Genomic DNA, 12,717 nt, shown 5'->3' with positions numbered 1-12,717 from the left:
GTTACTGTTGTTCTGAAAAGATGCAGGCATATGGCAAATTTTAGTTCCAGTAAGGTGTGCTACAGTCTTGGGAGGACACTCTGTGTGATGGAGAAGATTTAATGCTTTATAAATGTCTCATAATGAGAATTAAAGGCCATGAATGTTTAGACTGGAGAAGAACCAGAGTGAATTATAAAACTCTAAAACATCCCCCTGTGTTTTAGATGGTGGTGTCTCTTCTCTTACTGTTTTTGGATTTTTTTGTTCTTTGTAAAAATATCTGGAACCATATTACAGTGAGATGGTGCCCATCCACAAGTCATCTCCCCTCGAGTCTACAAGAGGCTGCAGATTTGTGTCTTGTTGGAGGTATTGAGAGGGTAGAACATAGAAGGGGAAGTGAGCCATTGGCGATCACTGGAGAAGGCTTTCTGAGCTACTCCCACACAGGGAGGATATTTTGAGGATTCTAATCTGTGTCTGAAAGGGGTTTAAGGATCGTCCCCAAACTCCTCAGGGTATATCCTGTGATGCAGATGGGATTTAAATTCAAAAGGCTCTCTGTCCTTTGGGGCCAGCCCAGCTCTGAATGAGACTGTGCAATGCTGGGCTGGATGGTTGGTGCCCTTGGGCGGGATTTAACCTGACCTGCAGTAGTTCAGATCCCAGAGGGCGTGCTGGCCTCCCTGGGGAGAGGAGGCTCCACCTCTGACCCCTGGACGCCTTGGCCTGGCTCCATTCCTTAAATCCATCTGACCACTGGTTGGAATGTTCTTCTCGTTTATTCTTCATTTAGTTCTCTCATTCAAATGTATGTAGCCAAAATGTATGTAGCCAAAAATTAGCTCTAATTCAGTTACCTATTGCAAAAGTATAAGGTATTGGGCCCAGCAGGTGACATCTTCGTGCATAAGTAAACAACAGGATGCTTCCTTGTAATGAGCACATATAATATTGAACTAGGTCAGTATTTTCCACAAGTGAAAACTGTTACTTTGCCTGGCAACGAAAGGAAACACAGAAATCTAAAATTGAACTAGATCAGTTTTAATCAGTTATTGCTTGGAAACATATATACAGCAAAACTTCAAGTGCCTAGTACCAGGAACCCTAATACTCTTAAAGGTACTCTGAAACCATCGTGGACTCAGACAAAGTAAACAGGTAAAGATTTGTGGCTGCAGTGTGAGAACACCACTTGATTAATGAGGCTTTAGTAATAATCACCTAAAAAGACCACAAGATGGCAGAGTTTCTCTAAGAAGCTCAAATAAACCCTTTAAAGAGTAAGTTGATACCAGAAAATTGAAGTGGAACCTATTATAATAAGAGGATGTTTTTGAAAGCACTAAGACTGTGGCTCAGAACACAGTGATTCAAAGGCTCACAATTTACTGAATCCTAGAAAATAACTTAGAAAATTTCTTGAGCGTTTCTTAAATCATTTAATTTGCAAAAGGGCACAAGACAGTGTCCAAAAGGACTTATAACTGGATGCTGTTATTCATTCCAACTATATGGACAGATATTACTTGTGAAGCAAGTGCCAGAATTCATACATCCATGGATCAGCACAAAGGAATACTGGCTTTCCATGTCTTCTAATTCTTTGGCACATTACACAGTTTAATCTTTTTTTTTTTTTTTTTTAAATAATTTATTTATTTATTTATTTTTGGCTGTGTTGGATCTTCGTTTCTGTGTGAGGGCTTTCTCTAGTTGTGGCAAGTGGGGGGCCACTCTTCATCGCGGTGCGCGGGCCTCTCACTATCGCGGCCTCTCTTCTTGCGGAGCACAGGCTCCAGACGTGCAGGCTCAGTAGTTGTGGCTCATGGGCCCAGTTGCTCCGCGGCATGTGGGATCTTCCCAGACCAGGGCTCGAACCCGCATCCCCTGCACTGGCAGGCAGATTCTTAACCACTGCGCCACCAGGGAAGCCCCCACAGTTTAATCTTGATGATGACATTGAAGAATCAAGAAAAGCATAAATAAACTATGTTCAATATACAAAATTTCCTGAAGTAGAGAACTGTGCAATGCATCTTAAAGCTTCCATTGAACAGAGTTTGAATGAAACAACCTTTTGTATCCCAAGTACCTCTTTTGCCTACTTGGGCTGCAGAATACTAGATTATTCTTAATAAATAATTGCCCTGGCTGAAGACAGAGTGACGACCAGTGCCATCAACAGAGGACAGATGACAGTTTTTCAAATCAAGAGTTGTTTGCGTTTCTTATGAATAGTTTAAGGATTTGCTAGTATCTTTTCCTTATTCAATAAATATTTATTGAACACTGATTATGTGTATTTAAAAACTTGATGAGTCTTTAGATATATCTCTACTGCTGGGTAAAAAATTGGAGAGAAGAGATCTCAAATTATTCTAGATCAGTTAACAAGCTTTTTTGTTTATTATTCTGAATTAAGCCAGAATAAAATATATTATTTAATTGTATTGACAGTTATAAACTGAGAAGCCAATGAGAGATAGTCGAGTAACTTAGGTTTTGAGAAATATTAAATTAAAATAGAATCTTGGCCTCATTTTCATCAACCTTATCAGTTCTAGGCAAGTCATTCAGTCATTATATCTGCTTGCTGGTGGCATTTAGCTTGAAGCCATTTCATCCTGTGCTCAGTAATGTTATAGATAAAACTATCTATAGACATAACAAAATCATGAAACTATTGGTTTTTTAGTGAATGTTTTTGAAGCTGTAAGAGCCTAAAATAGATGATCACAAAGCCATCATGAGGCAGCATGGCTCTTGCAAGTCCACATATAAATGTGCTTTGACTCCAGACTAGCAGGATGATATCTGTAATTCCTGTATGATTTAGCATGTAAATAATTTCTAGCTAAGATTGTATCTCCTCACTTAGTTTTTAGTGTTTGGCATCAAATAGAGTCCCAGGGGACAGTAAACAAGAAGGGATGTGCACTCTATTCGAAGACTGATGAAATCTTATTTGTTCATAATGAATTAACTGGAAAATTTCTTCTATTATTACATTCAGGTTTTATGGTGATTAGGAAAGTTGTTAAGGATGGTTGAGGGTAGAGCAATAAGAGTCTGATTAGAAAAAGGAAGCACGGAGACATTTTAAATGGTTGATGTTCCGTAAGTAGTAATTTAGCTCTACTTAAAAATTGGTAAAGGCCCAAGAAGTTTAATTTTTTATGGATGCCATATTATGAGTAAAAATTAAGGTTATAAATTATTAGGGCAGAGCGACCAAAAAAATCTCAGGATGGAAGAAGGGACTAGATAACCAATTCTACCAGAGTTCTATTTGATCACGAACTTCAAGGAAGTATAACTCTTACTAGATATGACCTTGATTATTACTCTCAGATTCTCAATGTTGTAAAATTTGACTTGTTCTTGAAGAATCATATAGACGCATAAACCGCTGGACAACCTTTGTGGGAGCTCATATAAGTAGAAACAATTTGCAGACTTGAGTTATAGGTAAAGAGGGAGATTCAAACATTCTTAGTCCTCATTATAAATATATTTCTTTTTACTTTTTTCTTCTGATTACAGCATCTTCACAACTATTTCACAGTGACCCTTGGAGTTCCTGCTTGGTGTTCTTATGTCTTTTTCATCATAGCCACCTTGATTTTTGGCCTTTTCATGGGTCTGGTAAGAGATACTGCCAATCTTTTTCTTGTCTTTAAAGCCAGTTGGTTTCATGCAAAACTGGAAAGCAGCCAAGAAAGAAAAAGCTCATAAACAAACATCATTTTGTGTGTAATCTAAGCAGTTAAATAACATTTGCTTGTTTGATACTGCTTTCAATGGAAATTTGAGAAATACTGGAAAATTCATTAAATTATTATTGCCTAATCCTCTTCCTTAAATATTCTGAAGTCATGTGCTACCCAAAATATAGGCAGTGATGAAGAAAGAAATAGAGACTTACTTGAATTCATAGTCAGTTTCCAAGACAACTGAGTCAGCTGTGAATTCACAAATTGCCTACTTGATTAGAACACTGTGGTGATAAGGCAAAAGCTGTGAATTTGTTCCTTGGGTGAACAAGATGATTTTTCCTGTTCGTATACTCAAATTGAACCTCTAAACTCACCAGCTGCTTATACATACACTGCAGTTTTCCCATGGTGAAGTGTGTAAGATAATGTGGATAAAAAACACAGTCATTATTATGTGAAAAAATAAGATGCAAACCACATCACTATGTCTTCTTTGGATATGAAAATTACTGTCCATTAGGTATGTGTGTATTTTCTCCCTAGAGTTTTAGGTAAGTGTTAGAATAATACATTTATTTACTTAACTATATAGGCAACTATAAATGTTTGGGCATGTTTTACTCTTGGTTGTATATATTTTTGAAATCTTTCTCTTTACCTACACTTGATCAGTTTGAGCTTTAAAGTCTAAGAAGTTCGTAAAAGTTACTATACTATATACTAGTCACATAACCCTTAAACACTGTATGATAGGAATAATTGATGATCACTAAAAATTTGTATAAAAAGGACAGCCCTTTAGGTAAGATTGTCTTAAAGTCTATCCTTACATTTTGTAATGTATTTCAGCTCTTTTGCAAGGTCTTTTAAAAAATAAGCTTAAAATGTTAGCATTTTATAGCAAGTCACAACTTGGTACTACAAAGTCATATTCCAAGGAGCCAAGGAAGCTCGATTTTATTTTGCTATGAACATGCTTACTTCATATTATGGTTTATATTTGTCATTTGATTGCTGATGTTAACTTCATGGGTGAGGATAGAACTTAGATATGTCATTCATTAGGTCCTAGGTATGTTCCATTCTGCCACATTAATCTTACTGCTAATTAACATTTCCCTAATGCTCTGGCCTAAAATGATTTGACTTTGGATATAACTTGGACTTTGGATATAACTTTGACTTTGGATATAAATGTGCTTCTCCCATCTACCGTCTACTCTGGAGCTGCATGAGTGTGAGGCTTCTGTAAGGGGAACAGTATGAGATCCTGGGCGATTCTGAGATGGAGTTATGGAGAATGTAGTTTGAGTGTGGGCCTATTGGAAGATCATTGAAAACTCTTCTCACATAAAGAGTTTTAGAATTTTACTTTTGAGGTTGACCTTAAGTCCAAGAAGTCAGGCCTGCCTAAGCCCTAAGTTATTTGGAAACTTAGAGTCAAATAATCAGTGTAGGAAGGTTATTAGAGGCTTGACCTGAAGAAAGAAGAGAGTTGATTCTAGACTATTCAAGTGACTAAGGACAGAGATTACTGTTCCTTCATAAGAAGTTGGGAAGAGAACGTTATTTAAGGAAATAATAATTTCAAAGCAGTAATAGACTCATACGTTTTCTGTTAATACATTTCCATAAAATAGCAAACACATGTCTCTGCTCAAAATGCCTTTTCTACAACTGTAACATGTTAAAAGAAACACAACAGCTAGAATTTTTGCCTTCAATGAGGTCTCCAGGTGAGCAGTTCATTGCTCTGTGTCACCTTTGCCATTAACTGGGGGCTGAAAGCAAGGCCCAGTGTGCAGTTATGTGAAACTTGGTCTTGGTGACCTTGGAGGGTCTCCTTCCCTCTCTGAGTCTTTATGGAGTTTAACTTATGCAGTGGCCAGGAGGGGCAGGATGTTTTCCATAGCAAAGTGATTTCCTGATCAAGTCATTGTTTCCCATAAGCCTGACTATTACATTTCCTATTTTTCCTTAATTTTAAAAGATGGGAAGTCAAAACAAGGCTGCTAGTTTGATTTTTGTTTGCTGTCTTGATTGAGCCTAGTAATGGTTGAAATATTTTACTAAATGTTATTTTTCTCATGTAAACAAAGGGCTCAGTTTTAGAAATCAAGTATATATTTTGCATTTTAAACCAATATGGGAAAGATCCTTAAGTGCATAGTCTGTGTATCAAATCACTCAGGCCGCATCATTTTCTGACATCAGCAACTCTCCTTTGAAGGATGGAAGAGAGCAAAGCTGTAGACAGGCAGAAAAGCAATGGAAAACACAGGTAGCAATCTTCTGCCTCTATTATCTGGTCTCCATTTCGGCTGGTATGTATAGACACTGTCTGGATTTTGCAGCTTGGGTGGACTATTTTTCTACATGCTGCTGACCAGTTCCTAGTGGAAGAAAGTTTCATCTTTCCTGTGAAAGATGGCAAACCCATCTACTCTCCTCTTTTAGATGCCTGGCTGTCTGCTAAGCTGAAACCTGAAAATCTAACCAGGGAAGGGAAGATGAAGATGAGGACACCAATCCTCTATAGACCCTGTTTTTAAACAGTGCCATTCTTAGTGGCTCAGAAAGTGACTCATCCCAAGAGAGTGGTCCTTGAGACTGGAAAATAGATCCTGAACTGATAGAATGAGAGGGGTTTCCTCCCAATTTCTGGGAAGGAAGACAGTATAATGGAATTATGTACTCTTAGAGACATAAAACAGCCCTTAGTGATAGATTAGTCCCAAGCCTGTCCTTTCAAGAGAAAGTGCAAGTGAGAGAACAGTTAAGTGACTTGCCCAGGGTCACACAGCTGACAAGGTTGAGGCTGGTGTCCCATAAGTCTTTGCTAGGCCCCCTTACCTAGCACTCTAGATGGCCCAGGTACCTCGCAGGTGGGACTTACTCCCTCCCAGGCTTTGTTGTAAATGCCAATTATTTGTCACTGGCAGGTGTTTCTTCTTTCCCTTGCAATGTGTAAGGACCAAAAATTTCCCCTCCAGTTGGTATTAAGAAAGCCAAAAGGAAAAAAAAAAGTCACAAAGAACATTATGTCCAGTGAATAGCTACTATAAGCAAGTGACTGTCATATTAGAAATAGGTTTTCAACCTCAGTCTTTTCAGATGGAAATGTTTTCCTCTTTGCTGTTCAAATCAATTTGATGGCTTGGAGCTCGTTCCTTCCCAGGGAGGAACACTGCCCAGCACATGGGTCTCCTCAGCCTGGCATTTAGGCCTTTCTCTGGATCCAAGAGCCCCTGTCGTCCAGTTTGGTGTTGCTTACAAGAGCCAGATAGCTGCTGCTGCCCATCCGCTTCTGACCATGCCCAGGACCCTAAATGCCACCTTTCAAGTGGTCATTCTAGAGGCTTCCCCACCCCCATAACTGGTTGTAATCTCTGTATCTCTTAAGTATCTATCAAAGAGCTTTCTTCATTTTTTATGAGACTGCTGTTCCATATTGCTTTATAATTAAACTGCCATTTTTTTTCTCTTTTTGAACCCTTCCCCTCAGAAGTTAACATGGTATCTTGAACCTAATGAGCCAAATATTAAGTAAAGTAATAAATGAATATACAGATGGTAATAATCAAAGTGAGGTTCTCATTTGATGTTTATAAAATTGAATCAAAAGGATGATGACTTTGGGTTTTTAAAATTTTAGAGCCCCTTAAAAACACATTTATGAAGTACTATTCCTTTAAAGACTGGGCAGTTGTTCAAAGTGTAGGTGAACTCCAGGAGCTAGCTAGGTACAAGAGGAACTGTGGAGCCCTTCTCAGTGGGCAACTTCCTCCTGTGCTGGCTTCTCTGTGTTGTGCACTGTGTAGGGGAGGACATGGGGAGGGCGTAGAGAGCGAGGGGCTTCCGCTGACTTGGCCCCGATTCACACGTCGTCCTGTCAGTTTCATCACCACGGCCCACACCATCCAGGCCTGGAACATGGACTAGAATGAACCTGCCTCTTAGGAGCTTGTGGTTTATCAAGGGAAACAGCATGTTTATAGTAAGTAGCAAGTGACTCAATGCTGCATTCAAGGTCAGAGGTGTGAAGCCAGTCAATCACTGTTTAAAATGGGATTTAGTTCACATCACTGAAGTGTTTTCTCACAGTTTGTCCCTGTAGTAATTTCTTATAGGACTCTTAAGAATTCTACACCCTGAAGTATTCTTCCACGCAGTCGGGGTTACCCACTGGTGAGGGACAACCCATGTACAGACTAGTTTTATTTGTCAGAATATGTTTTCTTCTTTAAAGATCACTTTAGACTTGGCTGATAGTGTCTGTTTGCTTACACTTGCTTGACTCATCTATTTTTAGTGGGCTGTGTGTATACATTTGACTTTGTGACCCCTGTTCTAAAGTTAATAGTGTTTTCCTACATTATATCACATTTGAAAAATAGAAAATTCTTAATTATACACTTGTCTTTTTTTGAGGACTTTTGACCAATTGCTATGTATTGATATTTGTCTATGAATGTCTGGTTATAGAAGCAGGACCTAACTTTGAGGTTGTTTGGTAACAAATGTCCTATCCACTCACTGTGAAATCACTTTTTTCCCTCCAGGTCTTGGTGGTCATATCAGAATGTTTCTATCTGCCACTTCCAAGGCATTTATCTGAAGGTTCTGGTAAGTATGACAGATTCATGTGATAGAGTATTTTTGGAATTCTGTGGTGTGCCCTTTCATGCTCATATAGATAATGGATTTTTCCCCTGATTTGCTAGGTGACCAAACCATCACCATTACCAAATTCCTTTGAAATATGTTCTCTAGATAGATTTGAGCAAAAAATTTTTTTTTCTCCTCTCTTAAATTAAGGAACATTTCATTTTGGCAGTTGCTTTTTCCCTTGAATTGTTTGCCCTTCATTAATCAGTTGACATCTTTTCCTTCATTGAAACTGGAATGAGCAGGGAGGGAGGGGAGCTGACACTTACTGAGTGTCTACTGTGTGCCACCAGTAACTGTCCTGAGTCCTTTAAAAGCCATCTCCCCAAATCCTTTCACTATTTCACACTGTTCCTGGGACCAAATACCCCTGGATTTCCATGCTTTTATTCCTACTGTTTGCATGAAGACTCTTTTTTTTTTTTTTTTTTTCTGGCTGTGTGATGAGGCATGTGGGTTCTTAGTTCCCCGACCAGAGATTGAACCCGTGTCCCCTGGAGTGGAAGCGCAGAGTCTTAACCACTGGACTGCCAGGGAAGTCCCCATGAAGACTCTTACGAGATTTCATAATTGTTGAATTTTATGTGGGAGTTCAACTAAACAAGCTTATATTTCTTTTTAGTTCTTGACGTTTTTAAGGCTTTGAGACTTCCATATATAATTATAAAATATGTTCCTTTGAATTCTTAAAAGTAACAGAATCCCATTTTAAAACTACTTAGGGGAAAAAAGAAAATTTTATTAGCTCACAAAACTGAAAAATCCAGGGATGTTCTGGCTTCATGCACAGCCCAAGGGATGATAGGTTTCTATTTTCATGAAGCTGATTCAGTAGCTTTCAACAGCCCCAACTCACATTTTATCAGCTTAGCAGTCCCTGTAGAAAGAGAGAAAGCTTTTGCTCCTGACTCTGGCCAAAAACTCCTGGAAAGTACTCTGATTGGCTTGGCTTAAGTCACAGTTCTGAACCAATCACCATGACCAGTGTGTGGGTCACTGCACATTCTACAAGGTATAAAATACAGAGCACAAAGGAACCTTTGCCCTCCATGCCCCTGGGCTCTGCCAAAGTCAACATGGTTAGTGAAGTCCCCGGAGAGAGGTGGAGAGGCCATGGGTGGGGCTAGGATGCCATCCAGAGATCTGTCCTGTGTGATAACATAGTTCCAAGATGGAGAAGACTGTCATATGCCCCATTGTTTCATTTCACAGCTACATGTACTCAATTGCTGAATGACCTTTCTTTAATTGAAGTATAGTTGATGTGCAATGTTATATTAGTTTCAGGTGTACAACAGAGAGATTTGATATTTTTATAGATTATAACTCCATTTTAAGTTATTATAAAATATTGCTTATATCCCTATGCTATACATTACATCCTTGTGTCTTCTTGATTTTGTACCTAGTAGCTTGTACCTCTTATCCCCTTCCCCTATCTTGCCCCTCCCTGTTGGTAACCACTAGTTTGTTCTCTGTATGAGTCTGTTTCTGTTTTGTTACATTCATTTGTTTTATTTTTTTAGATTCCACATACTAGTGAAAACATACAGTATTTGTGAATGCCCATTGTTTATTCAGAGGATGTTCCCCTCTCTTCCCTCCACAGAGCAGAATCTTAGGTCAGAGGAGGCTCATACAACTGAACAGTTGCAGGATGCAGAGGAAGAAAAGGATGATTCAAATGAAGAAGAAAACAAGGACAGCCTTGTAGATGACGAAGAAGAGAAAGAAGACCTTGGTTATGAGGAAGAAGCAGAGGAGGACGAGGAGGACAGCCCGGCTGCTGGCATGGACGAGAAGAGGAGTGATGCCCGGGACCAGGGGCCCCTGAGGGAGGTCCAGGAGGATGAAGGACCTGGTGGGACTGAAGACAATGCCCCAGAGCAGCCCAGTCCAGCTGGCACGGAGGCAGCGGAAGACACAGTGAGACAGCGCAGAAGTCAGCATGCCGACAAGGGACCGTCGGCCTGATGACAGTGTTTCCAAGGATACAGACCAAAAGAATATGTCAGCTTTCTTCTGGTCTGCAGTTTAAACCAAATCCTTATTTTTTTCTTGAATGAGCAAGCTTCTCTTAAAAAATGATCTCTAGCCATGTAGTCTTATGGCATTAAGCCTCATATATGTTAAGGAGAATCTTTCAGGCATGACAGTCAGGATACAGAAAAACAAACATGCTGTTAGGGTCTCTTTGGGACCTGTGATGAGAACAAATTCATTTCCTTGGGGCTCCAGAGTTTTGACCAGAGGAAGCAATCCCCAGCCATCATGAGCACTGTTCATGGGCAGTAGACAAGGCTGCAGGCCCCTAACATGAAAGCAGGGCGAATGAACGTCCTCAGGGTGTAGCTGATATCTTGCTTCCTCTTCTTGTATTGAATATTTATTATTGTCAAACTGTAAGAAACATCAGGTACCATAGTACAAGGGTACTTTTTAGAGATAGAAATTGAGAGGGCCTTGGATATTGTAGAAAAGAGCTTGGAAATCTTCCTAACTCTCTAAATCTCCCTTCTTATGTTTTATTTCTTTAACATTTCCAACTTTCCCACCATGGGCCTGCAGGCTCCTCACACTCTTCACAATACGTCCTTAGTGAGAGGACTCAGACAGCAGTCTGCTTGACATCAGCTGCGTTTATTCCACCTTAAGGGTTTAGATAATCAAGAAGCACAGCCCATGAAGCCATGACTGCCAAGCATCTCAAATGAAATGTTGTAACCTTTGGAGATTCAAAAGGAAGTAGGGGTTTTACAAGAGAGGTTTTTCTTGTTGTTTTTAGCCAAAATGTAGTCATTTTTTTTTTCCAAAAAGTTCCTTTAGCAATATTCTTTTTGAAGCCAGAAGTCTCCTAAGTCTTGCCAGTACAAGGTAGTCTTATGAAGAAAACTTGAATACTGTGTTGTTTTGTTTCCATCTCAAGGGGTTCCCTGGCTCTTGAACCACTTTAATAATAACTGAAAAACCATTTCTGGTTTTCCTTCAGTGATGTGCTTTTGGTGAAAGAATTAATGAAAGTGTATATCTGGAAATGAAAGATTTGGTTTCGTTTCCTTCTTCCTTAATCTTGTAAAGACTTTTATCCCTGTAAATCTCTCAATACTCAACCTGCTAAAAGTACCCAGGGGGCCCAATGTCTTTTAAAAAATCCATCCATCTACCTGATTTGCGTCTTAGTATAAATTCATAATATTAGATTCCAAGCTTATGAAAGATGTCTAAAGTTGATCCTACACCCCTTTGGGTCCAGACAGAATAATAAGTAGTGCAGGTTTATGAAATTCAAAAAGCTTCTGTCATCTTTAAAAAGAAAAACGCAGTATTATGCCTATCTGGCTGTTTCAATAACCCTTACGTTGTACTGACTATGAACTCGGGCTCACTGGAGGAGGGGGAGGTTCTGAAACTCTACCCTGGTGTGGCTGAAGGAATCTGTTGCAAGCCTCATACAAAGGGAGTTTTTATTCTGACGGAATCCAGTTTTCAGAGTTGGTTGTTTTTCATCTTTCCAACTCAGTGACCTGACAGTCTCATCCCCCAGTGCAGTGACATTCATTAAGAGTTGCCAATAATTTTTTTCTTCAGACAGCAGCACGACCTCAAGTTTGAGGCTATCACAGAACTGACAGACTGGGAAAACCTTGACTTCATCTGGGGCTCTGATACCTCCTCACACAAAGCACCATGGTACTGAGGGAGGCAGCTCCATGCCTTTCTGGATCAGAGCTGAGCTGGATCTGCCCTCCTGTCACTGGATTTTCTTTCTTTTCTAATCAGCTGAAACAAAGTTTTCAAAGATCATTGAGTTCAAGTTCAAGGGTATGGAAAAAGAAGGGTTTCATAGTTTGGCTTTTCTGTACAATACCTCCTCCCCCGCAATATTGAAATAATTTTTTTTTTTTTTAAGTGAAGTATTTCACTAAAGGGGAAGGAATGAAGAAGTAAAGTCTACTTTGGCTTTTTATAAATGTAAGGCCAATTCCCAGTTGGACTCTAAATAGTATCTGATTATATGATGAGACAAATGTATTTTCTTTCTCAGCAATACTTAAAAAAAAAAATTGGAGGAAGAGGAATAAAACAGTTTGGAGAACCGGATCCATTAAAAGTTGAAGTATCTGGCTACGGGGACTGTTCTTCCTGTTTTGTTTTTGTTTTTTTTTTTAATATTCTGATGAAAGATGTATATATCTAATTTAATTTCTTTCCACTTCTAGCCTTTAGGTTCATTTTCAATACTTACTGAATATAAAATTAAAGGAAAAAAGTCAACCCAAAATAATTTAAAATTAGATTAACATTTCAATAGGATTGATAGATTTTTCCTGTAGATAATATATTT

At 39.1% G+C, this 12,717-nt stretch overlaps 1 protein-coding gene across 1 annotated transcript in view; it reads left to right on the top strand.

Moving 5' to 3' along the window:
* TMX4 (thioredoxin related transmembrane protein 4) overlaps nt 1-11,412 on the top strand; it is a 41,257-nt gene extending 29,845 nt beyond the window's left edge. Inside the window, exons 6-8 of the mRNA XM_082428235.1 lie at nt 3,532-3,633; nt 8,267-8,330; nt 9,982-11,412. Coding sequence (XP_082284361.1) covers nt 3,532-3,633; nt 8,267-8,330; nt 9,982-10,346 — 531 coding nt within the window. The 3' untranslated portion in view covers nt 10,347-11,412. The remainder of the gene's footprint in view (nt 1-3,531; nt 3,634-8,266; nt 8,331-9,981) is intronic.
* The last annotated feature ends 1,305 nt before the right edge of the window (nt 11,413-12,717 follow it).

This window comes from Balaenoptera physalus (assembly GCF_965194825.1).
Source record: "Balaenoptera physalus genome assembly, chromosome: 16".
NCBI lineage: Eukaryota > Metazoa > Chordata > Mammalia > Artiodactyla > Balaenopteridae > Balaenoptera > Balaenoptera physalus.
Note: the sequence above shows the minus strand (reverse complement) of the source record. Positions and strands in the feature narration are given on the sequence as shown.